This window comes from Nelusetta ayraudi, unplaced genomic scaffold, assembly GCF_046127955.1.
Source record: "Nelusetta ayraudi isolate G7.1 ecotype Tasmania unplaced genomic scaffold, CSIRO-AGI_Nayr_v1 ptg000061l, whole genome shotgun sequence".
Classification (NCBI taxonomy): domain Eukaryota; kingdom Metazoa; phylum Chordata; class Actinopteri; order Tetraodontiformes; family Monacanthidae; genus Nelusetta; species Nelusetta ayraudi.
In genome coordinates, this window is record NW_027466111.1 from 602,501 (window position 1) to 622,500 (window position 20,000).

At 46.3% G+C, this 20,000-nt stretch overlaps 4 protein-coding genes across 4 annotated transcripts in view; 3 read left to right on the forward strand and 1 right to left on the reverse strand.

Annotated features, from left to right (window-relative positions):
• Positions 1-2,772, forward strand: part of LOC142897818 (protein C-ets-2-like) — a 4,206-nt gene extending 1,434 nt beyond the window's left edge. The window contains exons 3-6 of the mRNA XM_076040401.1: positions 1-72; positions 1,083-1,289; positions 1,375-1,493; positions 1,985-2,772. The exon at positions 1-72 is cut by the window's left edge and continues 144 nt beyond it. Coding sequence (XP_075896516.1) covers positions 1-72; positions 1,083-1,289; positions 1,375-1,493; positions 1,985-2,197 — 611 coding nt within the window. The 3' untranslated portion in view covers positions 2,198-2,772. The remainder of the gene's footprint in view (positions 73-1,082; positions 1,290-1,374; positions 1,494-1,984) is intronic.
• Positions 2,773-7,526: 4,754 nt separating this feature from the next.
• LOC142897849 (bolA-like protein 2) lies at positions 7,527-9,670 on the reverse strand. The gene is made up of 4 exons (XM_076040473.1): positions 9,530-9,670; positions 9,270-9,334; positions 8,143-8,240; positions 7,527-7,754 (listed from the first exon to the last, which is right to left on the reverse strand). Exons 2-4 carry the CDS (start codon positions 9,330-9,332, stop codon positions 7,655-7,657), a joined length of 261 nt encoding a protein of 86 aa, XP_075896588.1. The 5' UTR covers positions 9,333-9,334; positions 9,530-9,670; the 3' UTR covers positions 7,527-7,654.
• Positions 9,671-10,038: 368 nt separating this feature from the next.
• slx1b (SLX1 homolog B, structure-specific endonuclease subunit) lies at positions 10,039-13,713 on the forward strand. The gene is made up of 5 exons (XM_076040464.1): positions 10,039-10,479; positions 10,575-10,626; positions 11,271-11,591; positions 12,373-12,582; positions 13,036-13,713. The coding sequence occupies exons 1-5, from the start codon at positions 10,307-10,309 to the stop codon at positions 13,063-13,065; spliced, it is 786 nt and encodes a 261-aa protein (XP_075896579.1). The 5' UTR covers positions 10,039-10,306; the 3' UTR covers positions 13,066-13,713.
• Positions 13,714-14,671: 958 nt separating this feature from the next.
• Positions 14,672-20,000, forward strand: part of senp3b (SUMO specific peptidase 3b) — a 9,012-nt gene continuing 3,683 nt past the window's right edge. The window contains exons 1-7 of the mRNA XM_076040504.1: positions 14,672-14,832; positions 15,707-15,832; positions 16,630-17,352; positions 18,144-18,272; positions 18,366-18,477; positions 19,325-19,472; positions 19,973-20,000. The exon at positions 19,973-20,000 is cut by the window's right edge and continues 20 nt beyond it. Of these exons, the coding sequence (XP_075896619.1) occupies positions 14,757-14,832; positions 15,707-15,832; positions 16,630-17,352; positions 18,144-18,272; positions 18,366-18,477; positions 19,325-19,472; positions 19,973-20,000 (1,342 nt within the window). The 5' untranslated portion in view covers positions 14,672-14,756. The remainder of the gene's footprint in view (positions 14,833-15,706; positions 15,833-16,629; positions 17,353-18,143; positions 18,273-18,365; positions 18,478-19,324; positions 19,473-19,972) is intronic.

The following is a 20,000-nucleotide window of genomic DNA, read 5'->3' on the forward strand; positions in this document are numbered from 1 at the left end:
GCGTCCCTGACTGCGCTGCACAGGAGATCCTCTGGGAGCACCTGGAGGACATGAGAGGAGGTCACCATCCAACCAATCCTTCCTGACATACACGTCGACAGTCTTTGACTGGTCCCGGACTGAAATGCACATCCTACATCAACTGTAATGTCTGTACATTATAAACCGGCAAGTCGTGATTTTTCCTTCCAGGAGAGCATTTGAACTAAAAAACAAAACGTGTCTTTGCGTTCGCTCTCCTCTCATCCAATAACTGGCGATGAGGGCGTCGGAGATATTTCTGCTTAGTGCGGATTTACAAAGTCAGAAGTGATTAGAAGAGGTGGGACAGAAGGTGATTGATGGGGGGGGGGCTAAATGTTCTCACTTGCTTGTGAGTACAATACTGTTGTGTAGATGCTGATAGCCCTTATTCCATACATACTTGAGGTACCGATGACTCTGTGGAATGGTTCAGTAGGTGATGCTAGCCCTTCAGTTATCAAGCCGGCCTCTCTCAACATGCAACTTGTGAATGTATTTGTAGGTGACCTCTAGGTGACCTCTGCCCTCTGTTGCTTTTCAAGAAAACTTCCAGCAGTACATTTCATTTGTTCATGGCACGGCTAGTAAGCAAGCTATTAGCTATTAGCTGTTAGCTAACCGCGTCATACCGAGAGAGCAGAGAAAGGAAGAGGAACAGGAGAGGCAGAGCTTCAGCCTCAAGATAAGTGTTTGTCAACTGTTGGGTTGTGACCCAAAAGTCGGTCGCAGAGCTGTTTTTGTTTGGGTCGCGGCTTTTTCAGGGCTTTTCTCCTTCTTCTTCTTCTTCTTCTTTCTTTCTTTTTTTTTTTTTTTTTTAAAGAAAATGCCGGCATTTAGTTTGCAGGTCACACAATTATTCAGTAATTTCAATCATTTATTGAGTAGACTTGATAGAAACTGACCTAGCGTTTTTATTATTGCGGAATAAAGTTAGGTTGGAACTTGATGGTGATGTCTCCACCAGTTGAGAACCACTGGCCTGGTTCTGCTCTTAAAGATGTTTCACATTGCTTCATATCACAGATTAATCAGGTCTTTCCTTTTTGGTACCATCGTAGAAGCCAACGCTGATTCAAAGAAATCCCCCAACTGTGGCCTTGTGAGCACTCTGTCCTGGATCACCTCAGTCCAGGACACTGCTCTGGAACCAGAGGACCCGGCAGACAGGTTCTTCTCTTTACAACAACCTCACAGAAGCTTCCAAACACATCGGGGCAGCAGCACAGACCTGAGCCAGGCAGTGGTGCCAACGACGAGTTACACAGGTCGGTGACTGCAGAAGAAGAACCATCTCCTTTCTGCTCGTGCTCCAGAGCTTCTTCAATGTGTCCCCCTGCTATGTCCCAACAGGAAGTGGCCCCATTCAACTGTGGCAGTTCCTGCTGGAACTTCTGACAGACCGCCAGTGTCACTCGTGTATACGCTGGACGGGAGACGGGTGGGAGTTCAAGCTGACCGATCCTGACGAGGTCAGCCAGCCATTGTGGGTCTTCAGGGTCAACCAGTGGCCTTGGCCACGTCTGGCTTCCTTCCACATCAACATTCTAGCCTTCACTTTATTTGCTTATTGACGAACCAAAGGCTCATTTTACTGTTCAGGAATTACATTTGCGCTCTGTAGAGTTCTCAGACTTTATTTTACTCTTCCAATGTCACTCAACCACTCTGACTGAGCTCTGTTTGGCTGCTGGTTCCTCTCAGCCAGCATGGACTGTTGGTCTGCTAGATTAGCTTGATGGGATTTCTATTGGCCAGTGCTGGCCAGTGCAGTGCAGTTTCACAGACTTGATTCCAGATGTTTGACTCCAGTGGAGCTTGCATGTTCTCCCTGTGCCTGTGGTTTCTCTCCGAGTTCCCCAGGTTCCTCGCATTGGCCTCAATACCTCCTCGTTCTCGCTAGAACACTGTGTGCATTTTTGTGTGGCGTATATTGTTGGTTAAACTGAGTGATTGTTCCTAGGTGGCGCTGCTGTGGGGTCAGAGGAAGAACAAACCCAAGATGAACTATGAGAAGTTGAGCCGCGGCCTCAGGTACTACTACGACAAGAACATCATCCGAAAGACCGCTGGAAAACGCTACGTGTACCGCTTTGTCTGCAACCTGCAAGGCCTGCTGGGATACAAGCCTGGAGAGCTTCACGCCATACTGGAGATCAGCAACGAGAGTCACTGAAACCCTCAAGAGACAATGTCAAGAAGGAACACCCGGACCAGTTTTTGGATGTTTTCTCTCAACGTAGGACATTGATGAAGTCTGCTCGCGGCTCAGTGGGTGCTTTAGGTTGTCAGTTCTGATGTGAATTATTTGTAACCCTGGTTTAAAGTCTGTAGCGGCTCACTAAGGCTGCCCATTGTTGATTTCAAGAGCTCTCGGCAGCTCTCAGCAGCTCTGGTTGTTGTGCCTGAAGGCTGCGACCCACTGAAAGTGTCTGCGGCCACGGTGTCCACCTCAGCACAGTGGAGTGTTTCCACTCCCAGAAGCCACCCATCAACTAGTGGTGGAACAGGGTATAGCGCTCCGACACTCTCAGTGGGTCGGAGGGCCAATAAGTGTCACCAGATTTCACCACAATGTGAAACAGCGAGGTTGAACAATTGTTTGTGTGCAGTTGATGACTAAAAGCTTTTATTTTGACTTGTTGTGAAGTTGTTGAGCTCCGTCCAGTTTTGTGTCTTTTTTATTCCTGTTGTTCCTGTAAGATGCAGCAACGCTGGGGGAAATTAAATGTTCAATTTGACACTTTACAACTATCTTGTTGGTCACTGAAGCAATGAGGCTCTGACTACACAACGTGTTTGATGTCAAAACCCGGCGGGAGCGAACATGAGATGTTAGTCGAAATAGGGAGCTAACAGAAGCTAATGCTAACGTCAGAAAGGGCTGAACCAGTTGGCTGGATAGACAAAGAAGCAGTGCAAACAGAACCTTGACGCCACACACAGACTGGACTGACCCATCAGTGGCATCAGTGGCGCCTGAGCCACAGACATGGAGTCACAGACGCTCAGGTCTGCTCGTAGTTTGACAGACGGAAACACGACTCTCTCTCCTCTGCACAGCTGCTGAGCTGCTGAGCATCACAGCAGATACAAACACATAGAGTTTAGAAATATATCAGAGGATTTGACAAGCCAATATGTATATATATATATATATGTATGTATATATATATATATGTATATATATATATACATATATATATGAGAATATCCAGTAAAAATTGTTTTATTTTGGCAGTTTAACATAAAAGATGAAAGTAACAAATCTTATTGAGCCATTCCACATTCCAGGCAAACTGACGTCTCAAACAGCTCCTTGTTGTCACTTTGCTGATTAAGATTTTCAGCTCATTAAAACCACAAAGCCACAAACTCAGAAAATTATTATAAAATTTGAGGGGTTTTTTTAAGCTGCAAGACCTGATCAGCAAAATGCAAAGAAATAAAAACTTGAAATATATATATATATGTATATATATATACATATATATATATAAACATATGCTAAGTTTGTTCGTGTGGTGCGCTCCTGTTGTTGTTGTTGTTGTTGAGATTCTTTCTTCTTTCTTTACAGTTAACTTAATATTTGTTGATGACTTTATTTTTCGACAATTTATTATTGTTACTTTTGAATTGCTTGAATTTCCCGATCGATCTATCTATCTATATACACACACACATATATATACACATAAATACACATGCATATGTACACACACACACACACACACACACACACACACACACACACGTATATGTGTGGATGTAAAATCACTGCATTTGGTGCAGACAAAGAGAAGTGGACTCCTTGCGGCGCCGGCTGCCTGCAGAAGAAGAGTTTGGGCTCAGCAGAACCCAGCTGGGTTCTTCAGCTAATGGAAGCGAGTCATGCATGAGCTGCTGTTCGGCCGGCTCTCTTCAAGCTTGATGCCTATTAGTGTAGGTGACCGGAATAGTCGACTCCTGCTGAGGGCCGGGCCGCCTGATTACACATCACCAGCGTCACATGGGGACCTCGCTGATGCATCGCCGTCCGAGTCGGCATATTGAAGAGTTTCTCTTGGCACCTGCAGGCTTGAGTAGTAAACACACAGCTGCTCGAAAAGATGTATATTACGGTTTTAGAAAAGGAGGAAAAATTCATTTTTCATTTTTACTGCTGTGCTGTGATGTCGACTGGCTATTGGACGACAAGGCCTTGGTGGTCTGGTGGCCTGGTGGCCTGGAGGCATGGAGGCCTGGTGGCCTGGTGGCCAGGAGACCTGGAGGCCTGGAGGCATGGAGGCCTGGTGGCCAAGAGACCTGGTAGCCTGGTGGCCTGGAGGCCTGGAGGCCTGGTGGCCTGGAGGCCTGGAGGCCTGGTGGCCTGGTGGCCAAGAGACCTGGTAGCCTGGTGGCCTGGAGGCCTGGAGGCCTGGTGGCCTGGTGGCCAAGAGACCTGGTAGCCTGGTGGCCTGGTGGCCTGGAGGCCTGGTGGCCAAGAGACCTGGTAGCCTGGTGGCCTGGTGGCCTGGAGGCCTGGTAGCCTGGTGGCCTGGAGGCCTGGTGGCCAAGAGACCTGGTAGCCTGGTGGCCTGGAGGCCTGGTAGCCTGGTGGCCTGGTGGCCTGGAGGCCTGGTGGCCTGGTGGCCAAGAGACCTGGTAGCCTGGTGGCCTGGAGACCTGGTAGCCTGGTGGCCAGGAGGCCAGGAGGCCTTGGTGGCCTGGTGGCCTGGTGGCCTGGAGGCCTTGGTGGCCTGGTGGCCTGGTGGCCATGAGTCCAGGTGGCCTGGTAGCCTGGTGGCCTGGTGGTCAAAGTCAGTTTTTAGATTATTAACCATGGTGATTTTTATTCCAGTTGATTTTCATTCAGCGGTCCTCCAAAAGTTATTTGCACCACCTTTCAAAAAAATAACATCAGCAGATCCAGAAGTTCTGAATATCACCCTTTTAAAAGTGACTTTAACTCAACCTCAATCATCTGATTATTCCTCTATTAGAAATCTTATTTAGAAAGAGTGTCGTCATCATCATCATCATCATCATCATCATCATCATCATCAGCCTGGTTTCTCTCAGTTGAAGCTGCATATAACAAAGACAGGCGGGCGAAAGTTCACCGTATTTTCTTCCCAAATGAAACAAACAAAAAGCGGGAGCTCTTCTGCTCCTCCATTTGCAGGCCCTGGGAGGGAAAGTGGTGGAAGTAATCCCAGCACACTGGTTACTGTCCTCAGCTCACTGGCACATTAAATCAAATCAGCGTCCGACCGTGTTGCTGATCTCCAACCCTCCAGATGGAAAGATGGAAATACATGGTGTAAAAAAAAACAAAACCAAGTCCTTTATTCAAAACATTACGGAAGCGTGTTGCTTTAAAAAAATCTCTCTTTTTCAGTGTAATTATTTCTGTTTTTCATCAGAAACAATGGCATCCATTCTCTCAATGAGAGCTGCTGTAGATATCATGGAAGCCAACATGGCCAGCTTGTTCACTTCAATCACATTCTATTCTGACATGGGTTTAAGACACTGAGAAATAGTCCTGTCTCTGAGTGACATAGGTGGCATTACAATCAGTTGATCAACTTCACGTAGGCCTCTGAGGACTCTGCGGTTGTTTGGAAGGAACGCCCGTTCAGATATTCTCCACATCGCAGTGTTTCTCCGGGATCAGTTGGAGAAATGTGGCATCATGGCTCCATGGATGGCCACACGGTGGCGCAGTGGTTAGCAGCGCTGCCGCCTCGCAGCAAGAAGGTCGTGGGTTCCATTCCGGGGCCCGGGCCTCGGACCTTGCTGTGTGGGGTCTGCATGTTCTCCCTGTGTCTGCGTGGGTTCTCTCCCGGTTCTCCCCTGTGTCTGCGTGGGTTCTCTCTGGGTTCTCCCTGTGTCTGCGTGGGTTATCTCCCGGTTCTCCCCGTGTCTGCGTGGGTTCTCTCTGGGTTCTCCCTGTGTCTGCGTGGGTTCTCTCCCGGTTCTCCCCGTGTCTGCGTGGGTTCTCTCTGGGTTCTCCCTGTGTCTGCGTGGGTTCTCTCCCGGTTCTCCCCTGTGTCTGCGTGGGTTCTCTCTGGGTTCTCCCTGTGTCTGCGTGGGTTCTCTCCCGGTTCTCCCCGTGTCTGCGTGGGTTCTCTCTGGGTTCTCCCTGTGTCTGCGTGGGTTCTCTCCGGGTTCTCCGGCTTCCTCCCACACTCCAGAAACATGCATGTGAGGTCAATTGAAGACTCTAAATTGTCCGTAGGTGTGCATGTGAGTGTGAATGGTTGTGTGTCTCTATGTGGCCCTGCGATGAACTGGCCACTGGTCCAGGGTGTCACCCTGCCTTCACCCTAAGACAGCTGGGAGAGGCTCCAGCAGAGCCCCAGGACCCTGAATAGGAATAAGCGGGTATAGAAGATGGATGGATGGATGGATGGATGGATGGATGGATGGGCTCCATGGATACAAAATTATGCATTTGCAGTGCGTTCAGGCTGGCTGCGTGGTGACCCAAGAGACGACCAGGAGGCTGCTGAAAATATTGGATGAGTCATGTGAGGGACAGTCGCATGTGTCACCACTGTAGAGCATCCGCGCCCCAGTGCAGAGGTGTCAAACGCATGTTAGTTCACGGGCCAATAGAGGAAAGTCTATTTCTAGGCGGGCCGGATCGTTAAAAGCATGGTATGATCATAACTTCAAATAACAACAACTTCACATTGTTTTCTTTGTTTTCTTTTGGTCGTGTTCTTGGAACGCTCTGCACTCTGCATGCACGTTTCTCTTTTTTTTTAACGGAGACAGTTTGAGCCAATGAGAGTGGCAATCAGGAGGTGTAATAAGTTAGGCCGGAAGACAAAGAAGCTTCAGAGTGGCTGTGCTTGGGCCCACTTGCTCAGCCCTGGTATTAACAGTGGGTTTGCATATAAGAAAATGCTATTGCAACATGCAGCGGACAGCAGAGCAGCAGTCCCTTCCATTTTAAAATATCGCAGCTCGTTTTTAAACTTTCCAAAATCATCTCGCGGGCCGGAAATATCACGTTCGCGGGCCTGATCTGGCCCCCGGGCCGCATGTTTTGACACCCCTTCCGTAGGGTCACCTGTCTACTGTTTTGTCGCGGGATTTCGAAATAAAAAAAAAAAAACAGGGCGGAAAAAGATTTGCACGAAAGAAAACCCAGAAATAATTACGCTGAAAAACAGAGATTTTTTTTTTTTTAATTGCCAAGTGAATGCAAAACGCTTCCATAAAAAAAAAATAACTTCATTTTCTAAAACACTTTTTCTTTACCAGCGGTCTCAGTCCACTATTCACCATCGACGGTTCTTATTGAAGCATTGAGAAGGTCAAACGTCAGGGATGCGAGTGCAACGTCTAATGCAGCGTTTCTCAACTGGTGGGTCGCATCCCAGCTGTTTTGATTGGCTGGCGGCTCTCTCTGTTTAAACCATTGGGTTGAACCCTCACCCTGAACACCAGTTTCAACACTGCTTCTCTTCCTCCACGAAGGAAAGCTCCAGTGAAGAAGGAGGACAAACACAGCATCTCAATGTTTTAATTGGCAACGACGGAGAGTTCTTACATCAGTTTTGCGTATTAAAAAAAAAACAAAACAAAACACCATGACAACTTTGATTGACGTCTATGGTGAAGTGTGGTCCAGCGTCTTTCACTGTGACTGCTGCTTCTCATGCTGCTCTGGTGTGATGGTCTTCTGCTCAAACGCATGGATCTCCTTCAGCTCCTCCACCAGACACGCGTTCACCATCCTGTGGAAACACGCAAGAGTACAAGTTGTTACTTTTCATATATATATATATATATATATATATGTATATATATATATATATATATATATATATATACATATATATATATATATATATGTGTGTACATGTATATTATTGTCATACGTATACACGTGTTAACAAAAAATACTTTTCATGTTTGTGATATCATCGTGTATCTAAAACGTTAGTTGGGGCTGCTGTGCTCCTCTCCTGCTTCTTCAGCAGGCCAGCCAGCCAGTCTTCATGGATGGCTGGGAGTCAATCTGAGGCTCGCGGGCCCCCGCCGCGGTCCAGCAGAGCTTGGTGTTAAAGGACCGGTCCGCAGCCAGCAGTGACGCGTGAGGCTGCGGTCCCGACGGAAGCTCACCTGTGTCTCTGTAACAATGATTTGCCCTCAAACTGGGATGAGACCACCAGGACCTTGAAGCTGGCAGCACATCTGTTGGGCGACGTGTCCTCCACCTCCTGGAGGACACAGAGAGACAAACACCTGTGGTGAGACCCACAGACACCTCTGCTAGTCCAGGGCCTCTGTTCAATTGAAGTTACAACAAAGTATCTCTTTTTGAAGCACCTCAGTATTGAGCTATATTTTTAATCTCCGTTTTTATAAATGACTCACTATTAATAGAGCTTCTTCAACTTCACTGGGCTGGATTAAAAAGTTTAACGGGCCGTAGTTTGCCTGGGTTAGACCAATAAACATCTCTGGTTAGTCCAGGAGTGGGCAAACTACGGCCCCGGGGACCACGTGCTTTTGAATCCGGCCCACCGAACTTGAAGAAATGAGATTGATAATGAGCCAGCGTTTCTCAACTGGTGGGTCACAACCAGTATGTATTTACTGGTTTTAAATCTCTATACACAGGTGCTACCCGAAAAATTAATCAAGCAAAAGCTTTAATTTAACATAAAAGATGAAAGCAGCAAATTTTATTCCACGCAAATTGACATCTCAAGCAGTTCCTTGTTGTCACGTTGCTGATTAAGATTTTCATAAAGATTTGACTTCATGTAATATTCTAATTTTCTGAATTTTTGAATTCACCTTTTAAGTTGAACAGAAATACAACAATCCTTTCAGCATATTCTAATTTTCTGGGTAGTACCTGTATGTATGTGTATGTGTGTGTGTGTGTGTGTGTGTGTGTGTGTGGACACACGATTCACTCCAATTCAATTCCATCATCACTCACTGACTGCTCATAATCGATAGTGGGGGCTCGCGTTTTGTTTTTTTTGTGGAACAAATTTATTGTCTTTGCGACTTCTTCAATGATGACGGAACAAAACACCGATGACGGTCCCCGAGACTACCACTCCACCGTCAGTTGAGCACCACTGGCCCACCGGAGCTCCCTGTCGCACCAGTTGTGTGTTAATAACCCGCCGTGGATGCAATGCAGCAGGGCGGCGCCGCTGCGCTGCACTGACGCCTTCAACTGACGCGGATTTATACCAAAGACAGGAGCCAAAGGTCGAAGCGACACCTACTACATGCACTGCAGGGAGCTCCTTAATGAGTTTGTCTCGGATGTGGTCCGCTGTTATTGACATGGCTGCACGAGAGAGAGAGAGAGAGAGAGAGAGAGAGAGAGAGAGAGAGAGAGAGAGAGTCCTGTTAGTTTACACTCATCAGACGGCGGATGAATTGTGTCTACTGTTATGCCGAAGAGTAGCAGGAAACAAATATTTGAACGACGACGATGATGATGATGATGATGGTGATGATGATGATTTAGAAGCACGTGTACCTGGATTTGCGTCGCTTCTCTCGCCACTTTCCTCTCCTTCAGGAAGTTGTTCTCGTCAATCAAGCGACTGGCTGACCATGTGGGCCAATCACACGACCGTACGCCACGATGACGATGACCAATCCCGCATCGTTAAATGCAAGAGGATGGGACTACTTTTCAAAGTAAAGTCTCGTAACGTAAGAGGGGGCTTTGAATTAAACACCTAAAATATTTACTGTATCTCAATGAAGTGAACAAGAGTGTGCAATAAAAAATTTACTTTTAAAACTAAGTTTAGTTTACATCTTTTATATATAGCAGTAAAAGAAAGCCCTTAGTTTTATAAAGACCAGCGCTATTAAGGTAGTTTTGGAGCCACTGACTCGTGACTCTCTTTGGCTCTGCCGCACTGAATCGATTCTTTGCTCATACCTAGTAGCAGACACTTACTCTCTGGGATGCTACACAACGTACGTCAGGATAGACGTCTACTGACATTTGTCTAAGCTCGGCATCCGTAGACAGCAGGACTCACGTAACCCGGAAGTTGTAGTCGTAGCCGCGTTTTGTCGTTATTGTTTTTGTACGTACGCCGTTAGACATAAGCAAACGTAAACAAGTTGTACAAATACGCCCAGTTTTGCGGTCAGAGTAAAAACCAGCTGATTGAGAGCCTTCGAGTTCTTTAGCTTAGCATCGGAACACGTACAAGTAAGTGCTATCTGATGTAAGCTCATTGTTTGACGTTCATATTGGCACTAGTTAGTATCATCGATGGCTTATTAGTGGAGCGCCATGGTGGTTGAGGCGGAGGGCTTCTTCGGCGTGTACATGTTGTACTGCATCAACCCCAAGTTCAAAGGTCGCATCTACATCGGCTTCACGGTGAACCCCGAGCGGAGGATCGGCCAGCACAACGGCGGCCGCCAGCGGGGGGGAGCGAAGAGGACCAGCGGCAGAGGACCCTGGTAGCAGCAGCGGTCTCTACTCCTGTCACACTGTTCTGGGTCACACTGTTATCGATCACACGATGATGCTATCGGTCCTATGTATCCCCCTCCAGGGAGATGGTGCTGATTATACACGGCTTCCCCTCTGATATCGCGGCGTTGAGGGTAAGAATGTTGTTGTTGTTGTTGTTGTTGTTGATGTTGATGAACTACAAATCTAGACTCTCGGGTTCTTGATTATCTCTGTGTTTTTTGTTTTTACTACAACCCTCATTTCTTATTGCATCAATGTGATTGTTTTAGCCTACAGAACATTGAAATTGTATTTTTGCATTTTTATTTGTACATGTGTTGTTGTTGTTGTTTTTTACTGACTTCCTTATTCCTTATTTACTTATTTACCTACAGTACTTACTTATGTATTCATTGACTGACTGACTGACTGACTGACTCAATTACTTTTTTATGTTTTAATGTGTACTTGAGTGTATTCCCATTTGACTAAAATCAGACCAATAAGACTTTTTAGACTTTAAGAGAAGAGATTTCACATCAGGCAAAACTTTAAATCATCAAACAAGACCAAAAAAAAAAAAAAAAGTATGTTCGATATTGAACAGACACATGATTTACACGACTGCCAAGGGTTGGCGGTTCAAATCCCGGCTCCAACTGTCCACATGTTGAAGTGTCCTTGGGCAAGACACTTGTGAAATCCGGGGAACTGTATTGTTAACTTGTCTTCATTTTGAACGTTGTGCTGCTTCAGCACATTGAATGACTCGAACCTTCCCATCATTGCTCTCCAGTTTGAGTGGGCCTGGCAGCACCCTCACTCCTCCAGACGTCTCTGCCACGTCCCTCGGCGCTCCAGGAAGGAGTCCAGTCTGCAGTTCCACTGGCGGGTGGTGTCCAACATGCTGCAGGTGGCGCCCTGGAGCCGGTTGCCTCTGACCGCTCGCTGGCTGAAGCAGGAGTACAGGATGGACTTTGAGCCCAGCCTGCAGCCTCCTCTGCACATGCCCATCACCTTTGGACCCGTGAAGGTGAAGAAGACGCCTCGGCAGCAGTCCACAGCACCAGAGGAGGACCAGGTGTCCAGGTGCTTCCTCTGCAGAGGCTTCGTCAAGGTGCTCTCACATCTGCACACTTCTTCTGGGGACCATGGCTGTGTCTCAATTCAGGCTCTGCATCCTTCCAAGGCTGCATTTGAAAGGAAGTTGCGTCATAGCACCGTGTGAAGGCTCCTCCCAATTCCCAGAAGTCTGAAGTACGCTTCAAATACACCCTACTGTTAGCACCAAGGCTGCACCGCTACTATCCTTCACCTCCTTCTGTGTCCCAGGATGCTTTGCGTGCTGCTGCAAAGCATCCTGGGATCCTGGGAAGTCGGCTGAAATTAGCGCCATCTACTGGCAAAGACACCACATATAAATTTAAGTATTGAAATTCCACATAAATTTTTTTACTTATTTGAACATTCAACGCCATCGTTAGATGGCGAACCAGTGGTTAGCTTGATGCTATGAAAACGTCACTTCCGGGGTTGGCCAGCAGGAGGGAACGGCGGTGACGTAACCAGGAAATACGCCGAAGGCTAGACCGTCCCCTGTGGTTACCGGGGTGGCGGGGTTTGGGTCGTCCTTCTGGGCCGGGTCCTTGGAGGACGCTTCTTTCCAAGGATGCAGACCCTGAATTGAGACACAGCCCAAGTCCTGCTGTTGTAGTTTTAACCAGTGTGCAAAATACCTGTTAAAATTCATGTCACTACCAACTTATTAAGTACTCAGTATTGCTGTCAGTGAGTACTGAAGTGCAGGCTCTGCTGGTTCCGTGCGTCGCTACTGGAAAAAACCATCCGCACTTTTTGAATTGGAGCCTCAACACCGGTTGTCTTCTCTTGTCCTGCAGGGGGCAGACAAGCTCACCTGTTTGCACTCATCCTGTCGAGCCGACTGTCACGTGATCTGCCTGGCCAAGCGCTTCCTCAAGTCAGAACCTTCCCACCTGCTGCCAGTGGAGGGCGCCTGTCCCAGCTGCTGCCGCTCCGTGCTTTGGGGTGACGTCATCCGCCAGAGGAGCGGCTGCTCCGCAGACCTGCAGGACGTCACTTCGGCAGCAGTAAGACGCTCAACCAAGCTTCACCTCACTGGAAGCACTCAGTGGGAATATGACAAAATATTTCTACTCATTATTATCGATTTGTCTTTTCTGTCTTCTGATCTGCAATCAGCTCTGAAAAATTCAACTGTGGTTTAAAAGCGGTCGGACGAAAGGAAAACTAGCTAAACGCTCTGTACTTAAGAAGTGCACTGTAAAGTTTTGCAGTTGAGAAATGTATTATAATTTTTTTTCTTAAAAAACACATTGAACATTTCAAGAAATAGAAAGAAGCAAAAGTTGAGTTCTGAATGAACTAAATGTATTATCATTATTATTATTGAAAAATCTGTGTGTGTGTGTGTGTGTGTGTGTGTGTGTGTACTATATTTGACAAGTGACTGAAATGTATAACTTCTGAGCAAGAGTGCACCTTCATTTCCCTCCATCATTTCCTTGTTCTGTCTTTCACAGAGACACTGGACGGATGAACTGCAGACATGAAGAAGTGAAAATGAACTTTTGTTTTCTTCTGAACGAACTGTCACTACAGAGACACTACAGAGAGAGAGAGAGAGAGAGAGAGGGAGAGAGAGAGTCACAGTCTGGGCTGGAAGCTTCTCATCATCTTTCAAACATGTTTCATACATTAAAGCTTGTCCGTATGAGCATTTTATTCAGCATCAGCTGGACTGTAGGAGACATTTGACCTGTGTTGTTGCAGACACCAGTGACCACCAACCAGAAGGAGCCAGTGGAACCATCGCGTGCACACTGTCTTCTTTTCTTTCTTTTGTCTCTGTTGCACATCACTGTGAAGAAACATGAAACTCAAAGATATGTGGTTTTATTATTTAATGACCATTAATCATATTGCAGGAAATGCAGTGTCTCTTGTTGGTTTGTCTGTTGTATTTAGATTCACTTGACTTTCTGTAATTATTACGGTAATTAATTACTGTATAGTTTATTTATATTTTTTGTATTGTTTTTTTTTTTTAGTGCTGAAACAAAGTTTCCCAATTTGGGATCGATAAACTACATCTGTTATATTTTCTATTTTTAAATATCAGTTAGTTGTTTTTTTAATCTAAAGTCTTATTTGTCCATTTAATAACATCAGGTCATTAAATTGTTTTACTCTGGCTGGAACTTTGGTCTTTTCCTGCGTATTTATCTGCATCACTTCCACATGAGACAAAATTACGTTTTGTTTTGTTTTCTTCAACTCAACATGTTTCAATGTTATTAAATCTGTCTTCTTCACAAGTGTCACCACCAGACTTTTTGGGTGCGACCTGCTGCTTCACACTCCCGAATTAACTCGTCTCAGTCTGAATAATACCGACGTCCCTCAGGATACCGGCCAGGTCTCCATGGTTCGACCCTCCTCTAGGACTTTACAAGGCTCTTCAGAGCTCTCACACTTCTAGACAGGCAACCAACAGGTGTAACTACACTGTAACCGTGTGCTACCTTATATTCAAAATAACAACATTAATTCCATCCCCCGCCCGACGGCGCTAGATCTCTTTGCGGGAACAGTCCCGTACCTCGGTTTGGGTTTTATGCGATTTTATTACTCGCTACACTCGATAACACTCGCTCAAGCGGCGAACGCCTGGATTAACTACGGTGGCTCTTTGGGGACAAAACGTCATCAGAGCTCAGAGAAGCTGCGAGGAATGGCTGTCCGACTTCCCTGCTGTTCATATTGTGTTACTCTCTCTCTCCGCTCACGTTGTATATTTATTTATATCATTTTTCCATGTAGGCTTCACCTGTTTAAACAAAAAAGGCACGTGAAAGAAGAGGTGGCATAAGTTGATGACATGCGTACATTTGAGCACCTGTGCTTTTATACTTTTACCTGAGTCAAGGTATTGAATCAATACTTTTACTTTTACCAGAGTAGTTTTTATACAAGTATTTGTACTTTTACTTAAGTACAGAATACTTTTCTGAATACTTTTGCCACCTCTGCACACGGGTATACATCATCATCAATATCATTTTTTATTTTATTTTTTAAAAAAAGACAGTGAATCTGTTTCTGATGTGAATGGTTGCGGGTTTTTTCCGTGACCCGGAAGTCGTCGAGGTAAGCAAAGGTCACGGGGAGGCGGCGTCTGGCAGCTCCACACCTGATTTCATTGAGAGGGCTTTTTTTTTTTTACTCGAGTTAGCACACACACATGCAAAAAAACACCCTCAAACTGTTACCAGAACAGAAAGAGGAGGACATTTTCTTCATACAGTTGCAGACTAACGGTGAGCATGCAAGTGTAACTTTAGCTTTTGGGATACAACTTAAAGGTTTTTTGTATCCCCACCACCACCGCTAAAGCGGTCTCTGTGAAGCTACCTTCAAGCATCGCTAGCCTACTCGGCTAACTAGCGCTTAATGTTTTACATTAAGTGCGTGTTATTAAAAGGCTGCGTCGGTTTGTGTGCTTCTAAATTATTCTGCTGCAGCTTTGACGTGTGTGTGTTGTTGTTTTTTTGACTGGGTAGTTTGTGTTCGCTCGGCTCTGAAAGCGACGGTGAAGTGGCTAGCTTGCTAGTTAGCTTCGGCGAGGGCAATTCCCTGCATCAAACAGGATCATTCATATACATTTACACACCGTCACACGGCTGTATTACGAAAATCTATTTTTTGCAATGGCAGCGGGAGCATGAATATGTTTTGTTTTCGACAGTCGTCCACATTACTGTTGTATCTATAGCTGCTAGCAAGAAGAAGAAAAATAGAAAAAATGGAGTACCAATCAGACACATTTCATGTTACGTTGTCTTTAAATATCCAGTTAACTGTTTCACGTCCAGCCACCTGTGTATTGGGAATACTTCATAGTAATGGCATTGAAATTCAGATTTCATCAGTTGTTGTACATAGATTGATTTGAGCGTTGTAACTACTGTGTAGTTTATTTTTTTTGCACATGCATACATTATTGCATTTTTATTGATGCAACAATGTAGTTTCCCAATTTGGAATCAATAAAATCTATCTCTAGCTCTCTATCTCCGTGTCAGTATTGATAGCACACAATAGAAGTGTGTGTGAGAGAGAGAGAGAGAACACTGTCTACAATAGAGTCCTATTAAATGCTCTGGTTGGCGGGCTGTGTTTGCTTGTGTGCAGGGGACGAGCTGGCGCAGGTGGTGGGTTGCCCCTGGATGATGCGAGACGGTGGAGGCAGCCTGTCCCAGAGCCACTGGCAGGGGGACCTGGGTCTGCCTCCAGTGGGCCAGGAGCAGCCAGGAGCAGGTAGGAGGAGCTCCAGCCAGTGGGGGGGGGGGGGTCTCTTCTGCTCTGACTGTTTCACAATAGTGACCTGTGTATTGTATTAAATGTGGTGCGCTTTAGGTTGGATCAGATTCTCAGATAATATTTACACTTTATTGTCATTGCACGTCACAAGTACACAGCAACCAAATGCAGTTAGCATCCAAGCAGAAGTCCTTTAGCAGTGAATTGAATACAAATGTACAGTGTATACACGTTATATATATATATATATATGTATGTATAGAACGTGTGTGTGTGTGTGTGTGTGTGTGTGTGTGTGTGTGTGTTTGTGTGTGTACATATATATATATGTATGTATGTATGTGTATATATATGTATGTATATCTATATATGTTTGTGTGTACATATACATATATACACACATACACATGCATATGTTTATACATATGCATGTGTGTATATATGTTTGTGTGTATACATATACGTGTGTGTGTGTGTGTACACATACGTATATATATATATATACATATATATATATACATATATACACACATATATGTGCAGTATATAATGTGTATACACTGTACATTTGTATTATTACAAACAAAAGAGAGAAATTACATTATATAATTCAAATATATGTTGCAAATGAAGATGTGAGTGTTGTTTTAAAGTGCAGGTATGAAAAGTGATGATGTATATTCCCACAGATGTGAACAGAATGTAGGTGCTTTACATCATCAGTGAGTGGCTGATGTTCAGTGATGTGAAGGTGAAGTGAGGAGTTGATGGGAGCTGTTGTTGTTGTTGTTTAGAAGGTCACCACCTGGTCCCAGTGTCCATCAGCAGCATCTCCAGCCCTGTGCACCTGAGACTGGAGCAGAAGGACAAGGTGTCCACAGAGTACGAGGAGGAGGAGGAGGAGGAGGAGGAGCACCATGCAGTGGACACAGTGGAGGGAGGAGATGATGATGGCGATGGTGATGATGAGGAGGACGAGGAGGACGAGGACGAGTATGAGGAGGAGGTGGGGAAGGACAGTGTGAAGCTGCTTCAGCAGGGTTGGCAGAACAATGACGTGGAAGTGGAAGAAGGAGCGGTAGGAGCAGTCAAGGTAGAGTTGAAGGCCGTTGTCCCACAATTCCAAGTGAAGTGGACCCAGGAGCCCGACGTGCAACAGTACCACCATCACGGAGTGCACCTGAAGGCACCACAAGAAGGACATGTTGCTCTCGGAGATGCTGAGTCGGGGGACACCAGCGAGCTCCACCTGGGCAGAAACACCAGGGTTCTGAGGAGGCTTCGGCGCCTGCACCACCGGCAGCCGCACGGCCTGGTGGGCTTCCGTCTGAGCCAGCAGTGGAGGAGGTGGCGCCAGAGAGCCCAGTGGGTCTGCTCCCAGGGACACCTGTACCAGCGCAGGTGGCTGAGGTCCAGCCCCTACAGCAGGCCGAGGAGGGCCAGGAGGAACCAGCAGCTGCTGCCGAGCCACCAGACGGACCACCGCAGGGACCAGAGGCTCCGTGTGGCTGACAGAGGTACTGTACACTGGCTCCAACACCAATAACACCTGTATGAGTTGCACACATCAAGTCAAAGTTTAAACTATGTATTGTAGATCCTTTGTCATGGAAATTTACTACCAGTTGTTTTTTTTAATTGTATTTTGCATTTCATTGATCTGCTTTGTTTTACTTGCTCCACTGTTGTGTGTGCACTAAAACACCCACTCCATTATTCCTTTAATTCCGGGCTAATTGGATTAGATTAGGTTCAACCATATTGTCATTGCACATATGACACAGAAAGAGCAACTGAATGCAGTATATACACATTATATAACGTACACACAATGTAAATATATGTCGATTAGGGTTGAACGATTATGCAAAATAATGTAATTGCAATTTTTTTCCCTCCTCAATATTGCGATTTAATTTGCGATTTTTGGTTGGTGACAACCATGGAAGAGCTTCTTTTCCTCGCGCGTCTCTCCGTGCGTCCAGCTCGTCGCAGCATCGACTCCTCCCACTGCCTGCTTCCCTTTGCTTTGCTTTGCTTCGTGCCGCTCGCAAAGTCACGTGACCGGAACTCCCGCCAATCAAATCGCAGTCTTTGCGGTTAGAAAATCTTGTTTTGTCCTATCGCGACCTCGTCGCTAATGCCATTTATCCTCCAGCCCTAATGTCTGTTCATGTATACATGTGCTGTACAAATATCTGTATACGCTGTTGTTGTTACTGTGTCTGCACGCTGGTTACTTTATGGAGCAAAGGTCAAATCCACTGTGCTCACACCTTCATAATTCCTCTTCTTTCTGTCTGTGTAGAAGCGCAGGTGAATGGCGGCTGTGCAGACGAGCAGGAGGACGAGGAGGACCAGGAGGACCAGGGGAGACCTGAGCCGGTGAAACCAGCAGAGCCCGCAATCGTCGAGGAACACATGACTTGTGTCACAGGTGTGAATGAGATGTTGGTCAGATGTTTCCTCGGCTGCCGCTGTACTGTACCTTATAACGACATCGTGCCCTTTGACCTCTCCCGGCCCCAAGGGATTCTGGAGGACTCGTTACAGAAGTACGGCAGTTTGATCCCCATCCACGTGGACGACGTTGTGGAGAGGCTCCAGGAAATCTTCCACGAGAACTTCTCTCAGCCTCACAGGTGAGACGCTGCGACCTCGTCACAGTTCAAACCCTCTGAAGTGGAAGCGCAGTCTGTCCCTGAGGTGGGCGGAGTTCTGAAGCCGGGGGTCTCCACACAATGCGACCAATGAGTAAATGAAATGATGAGTAGAAAGGAATAAAAAAAAAATCACCTCAGATCTATTATTTAGTTTCTGTAAAATAAAAACACAGCTTGCGTTGTTCAGAAAGGCCAGTGGCACCACTGAAGAGTTAATAGATGCACAACTCACAGAAATACCAAGTGTCAGCTGAGATATGTAGCCCAGTAACTCAACAACAACACTAAAAAAAAAACCAACAACAAACAGTTGGTGGAGGTAAGAGACCTCCTGCTGTGCACGGCTGCTTGCCGACCTCTGGCTGACCTTCCAGGGCCTTTCTGAGTCTTGTAGTCCAGAAACCCTGGCTAACCAGTGACTCCCAGGAAAGTCTGGCTGGCATCCAAGGAAGTTTGGCAACGCTGAAAAGACAGATAACCTCCAGGACCTCCAGGTGGCGCCGCGTTAAGGCGCTCGTGACACTGGCTGGCACCTTGGAGCAGGAGGGAAGAGAGACACGCCAGCCACTCTGGGAACAACAGCAAGGGAAATGAAGGTGGACCTGGGAGGAAGGCTGCAGTTCCCCCAGATGGTCCAGACTGCCCCAGGATGTGGTCCACCATCAGGCTCCAGCCACCACTGCCTGACAGGGCTGAGCTCTGTGCTTGCATGACTTCCAGGATCTCCCCCAGCTTCTGCAGGACTGCACTTGTTGACTCCCCACCTCCTCAAACAAACAGACTGTAAGTCAGTCACCTTTCCCACTGTTTGCTGTGTGTGTTGCAGGAAAGCGGTGGTCCAGCACCTAATACACGCCTTCCAGCGCTCGTCGGGGTCGGCGATGGTCAAAACCTTCCGCGTCAACTACAAACGCCACGTCCTGACCATGGACGACCTCGGTACCTTGTATGGACAGAACTGGCTCAACGATCAGGTGCACATGGCATGATTGAATATCTCACACTGTCTTTCACATTCTGTCTTTACTCGGCTCCATTTTCCCTCGCTTTCTGACACTGTGGCCACCGCTTTCTGAATTTACTTGCTTACCTCAGAAAGCGCGTCATGTTTTTGGACAGCGTCTACTGGAACTGAACCATTGTGGCTGCTTACTTCTCTGGGAGGACTTTCATGCAACTAACAGAACTGAAATACAACCACTGAGTCTTTAACGTTTATAGTAAATGTTTGCCACTTCTTTCTGAATGTATCTTTAATAGACTCGGACTTAGACAAACTTTATTGATCCCCTTGGGTTGACTCCCTCAGGGAAATGAAAACCTCCAGCAGCAATGAAGTGAAGCAGCACACAGATAGAAAATAGAGGCGCACCAGTCGAGAAATAGTAAATAATTACTAACATACAGAAAAAGAAGAATGAAATCATATAAAGAAATGTAATGTCATTTTTCTCTATGTACTCTTTCACTCCAGGTCATGAACATGTACGGCGACCTCGTCA

What these genes read in the sequence shown, in the direction of transcription:
- LOC142897849 (XM_076040473.1), bottom strand. Translation starts at nt 9,332, where the DNA reads ATGTCAATAACAGCGGACCACATCCGAGACAAACTCATTAAGGAGCTC. An exon ending in AGCTCCCTGCAGTGCATGTA is followed by an intron (nt 8,241 to 9,269) that starts GTAGGTGTCGCT and finishes TGTGTCCTCCAG; the next exon opens with GAGGTGGAGGACACGTCGCC. An exon ending in TCATTGTTACAGAGACACAG is followed by an intron (nt 7,755 to 8,142) that starts GTGAGCTTCCGT and finishes GTGTTTCCACAG; the next exon opens with GATGGTGAACGCGTGTCTGG.
- slx1b (XM_076040464.1), top strand. Translation starts at nt 10,307, where the DNA reads ATGGTGGTTGAGGCGGAGGGCTTCTTCGGCGTGTACATGTTGTACTGC. An exon ending in TCTGCAGAGGCTTCGTCAAG is followed by an intron (nt 11,592 to 12,372) that starts GTGCTCTCACAT and finishes CTTGTCCTGCAG; the next exon opens with GGGGCAGACAAGCTCACCTG. An exon ending in AGGACGTCACTTCGGCAGCA is followed by an intron (nt 12,583 to 13,035) that starts GTAAGACGCTCA and finishes TGTCTTTCACAG; the next exon opens with AGACACTGGACGGATGAACT.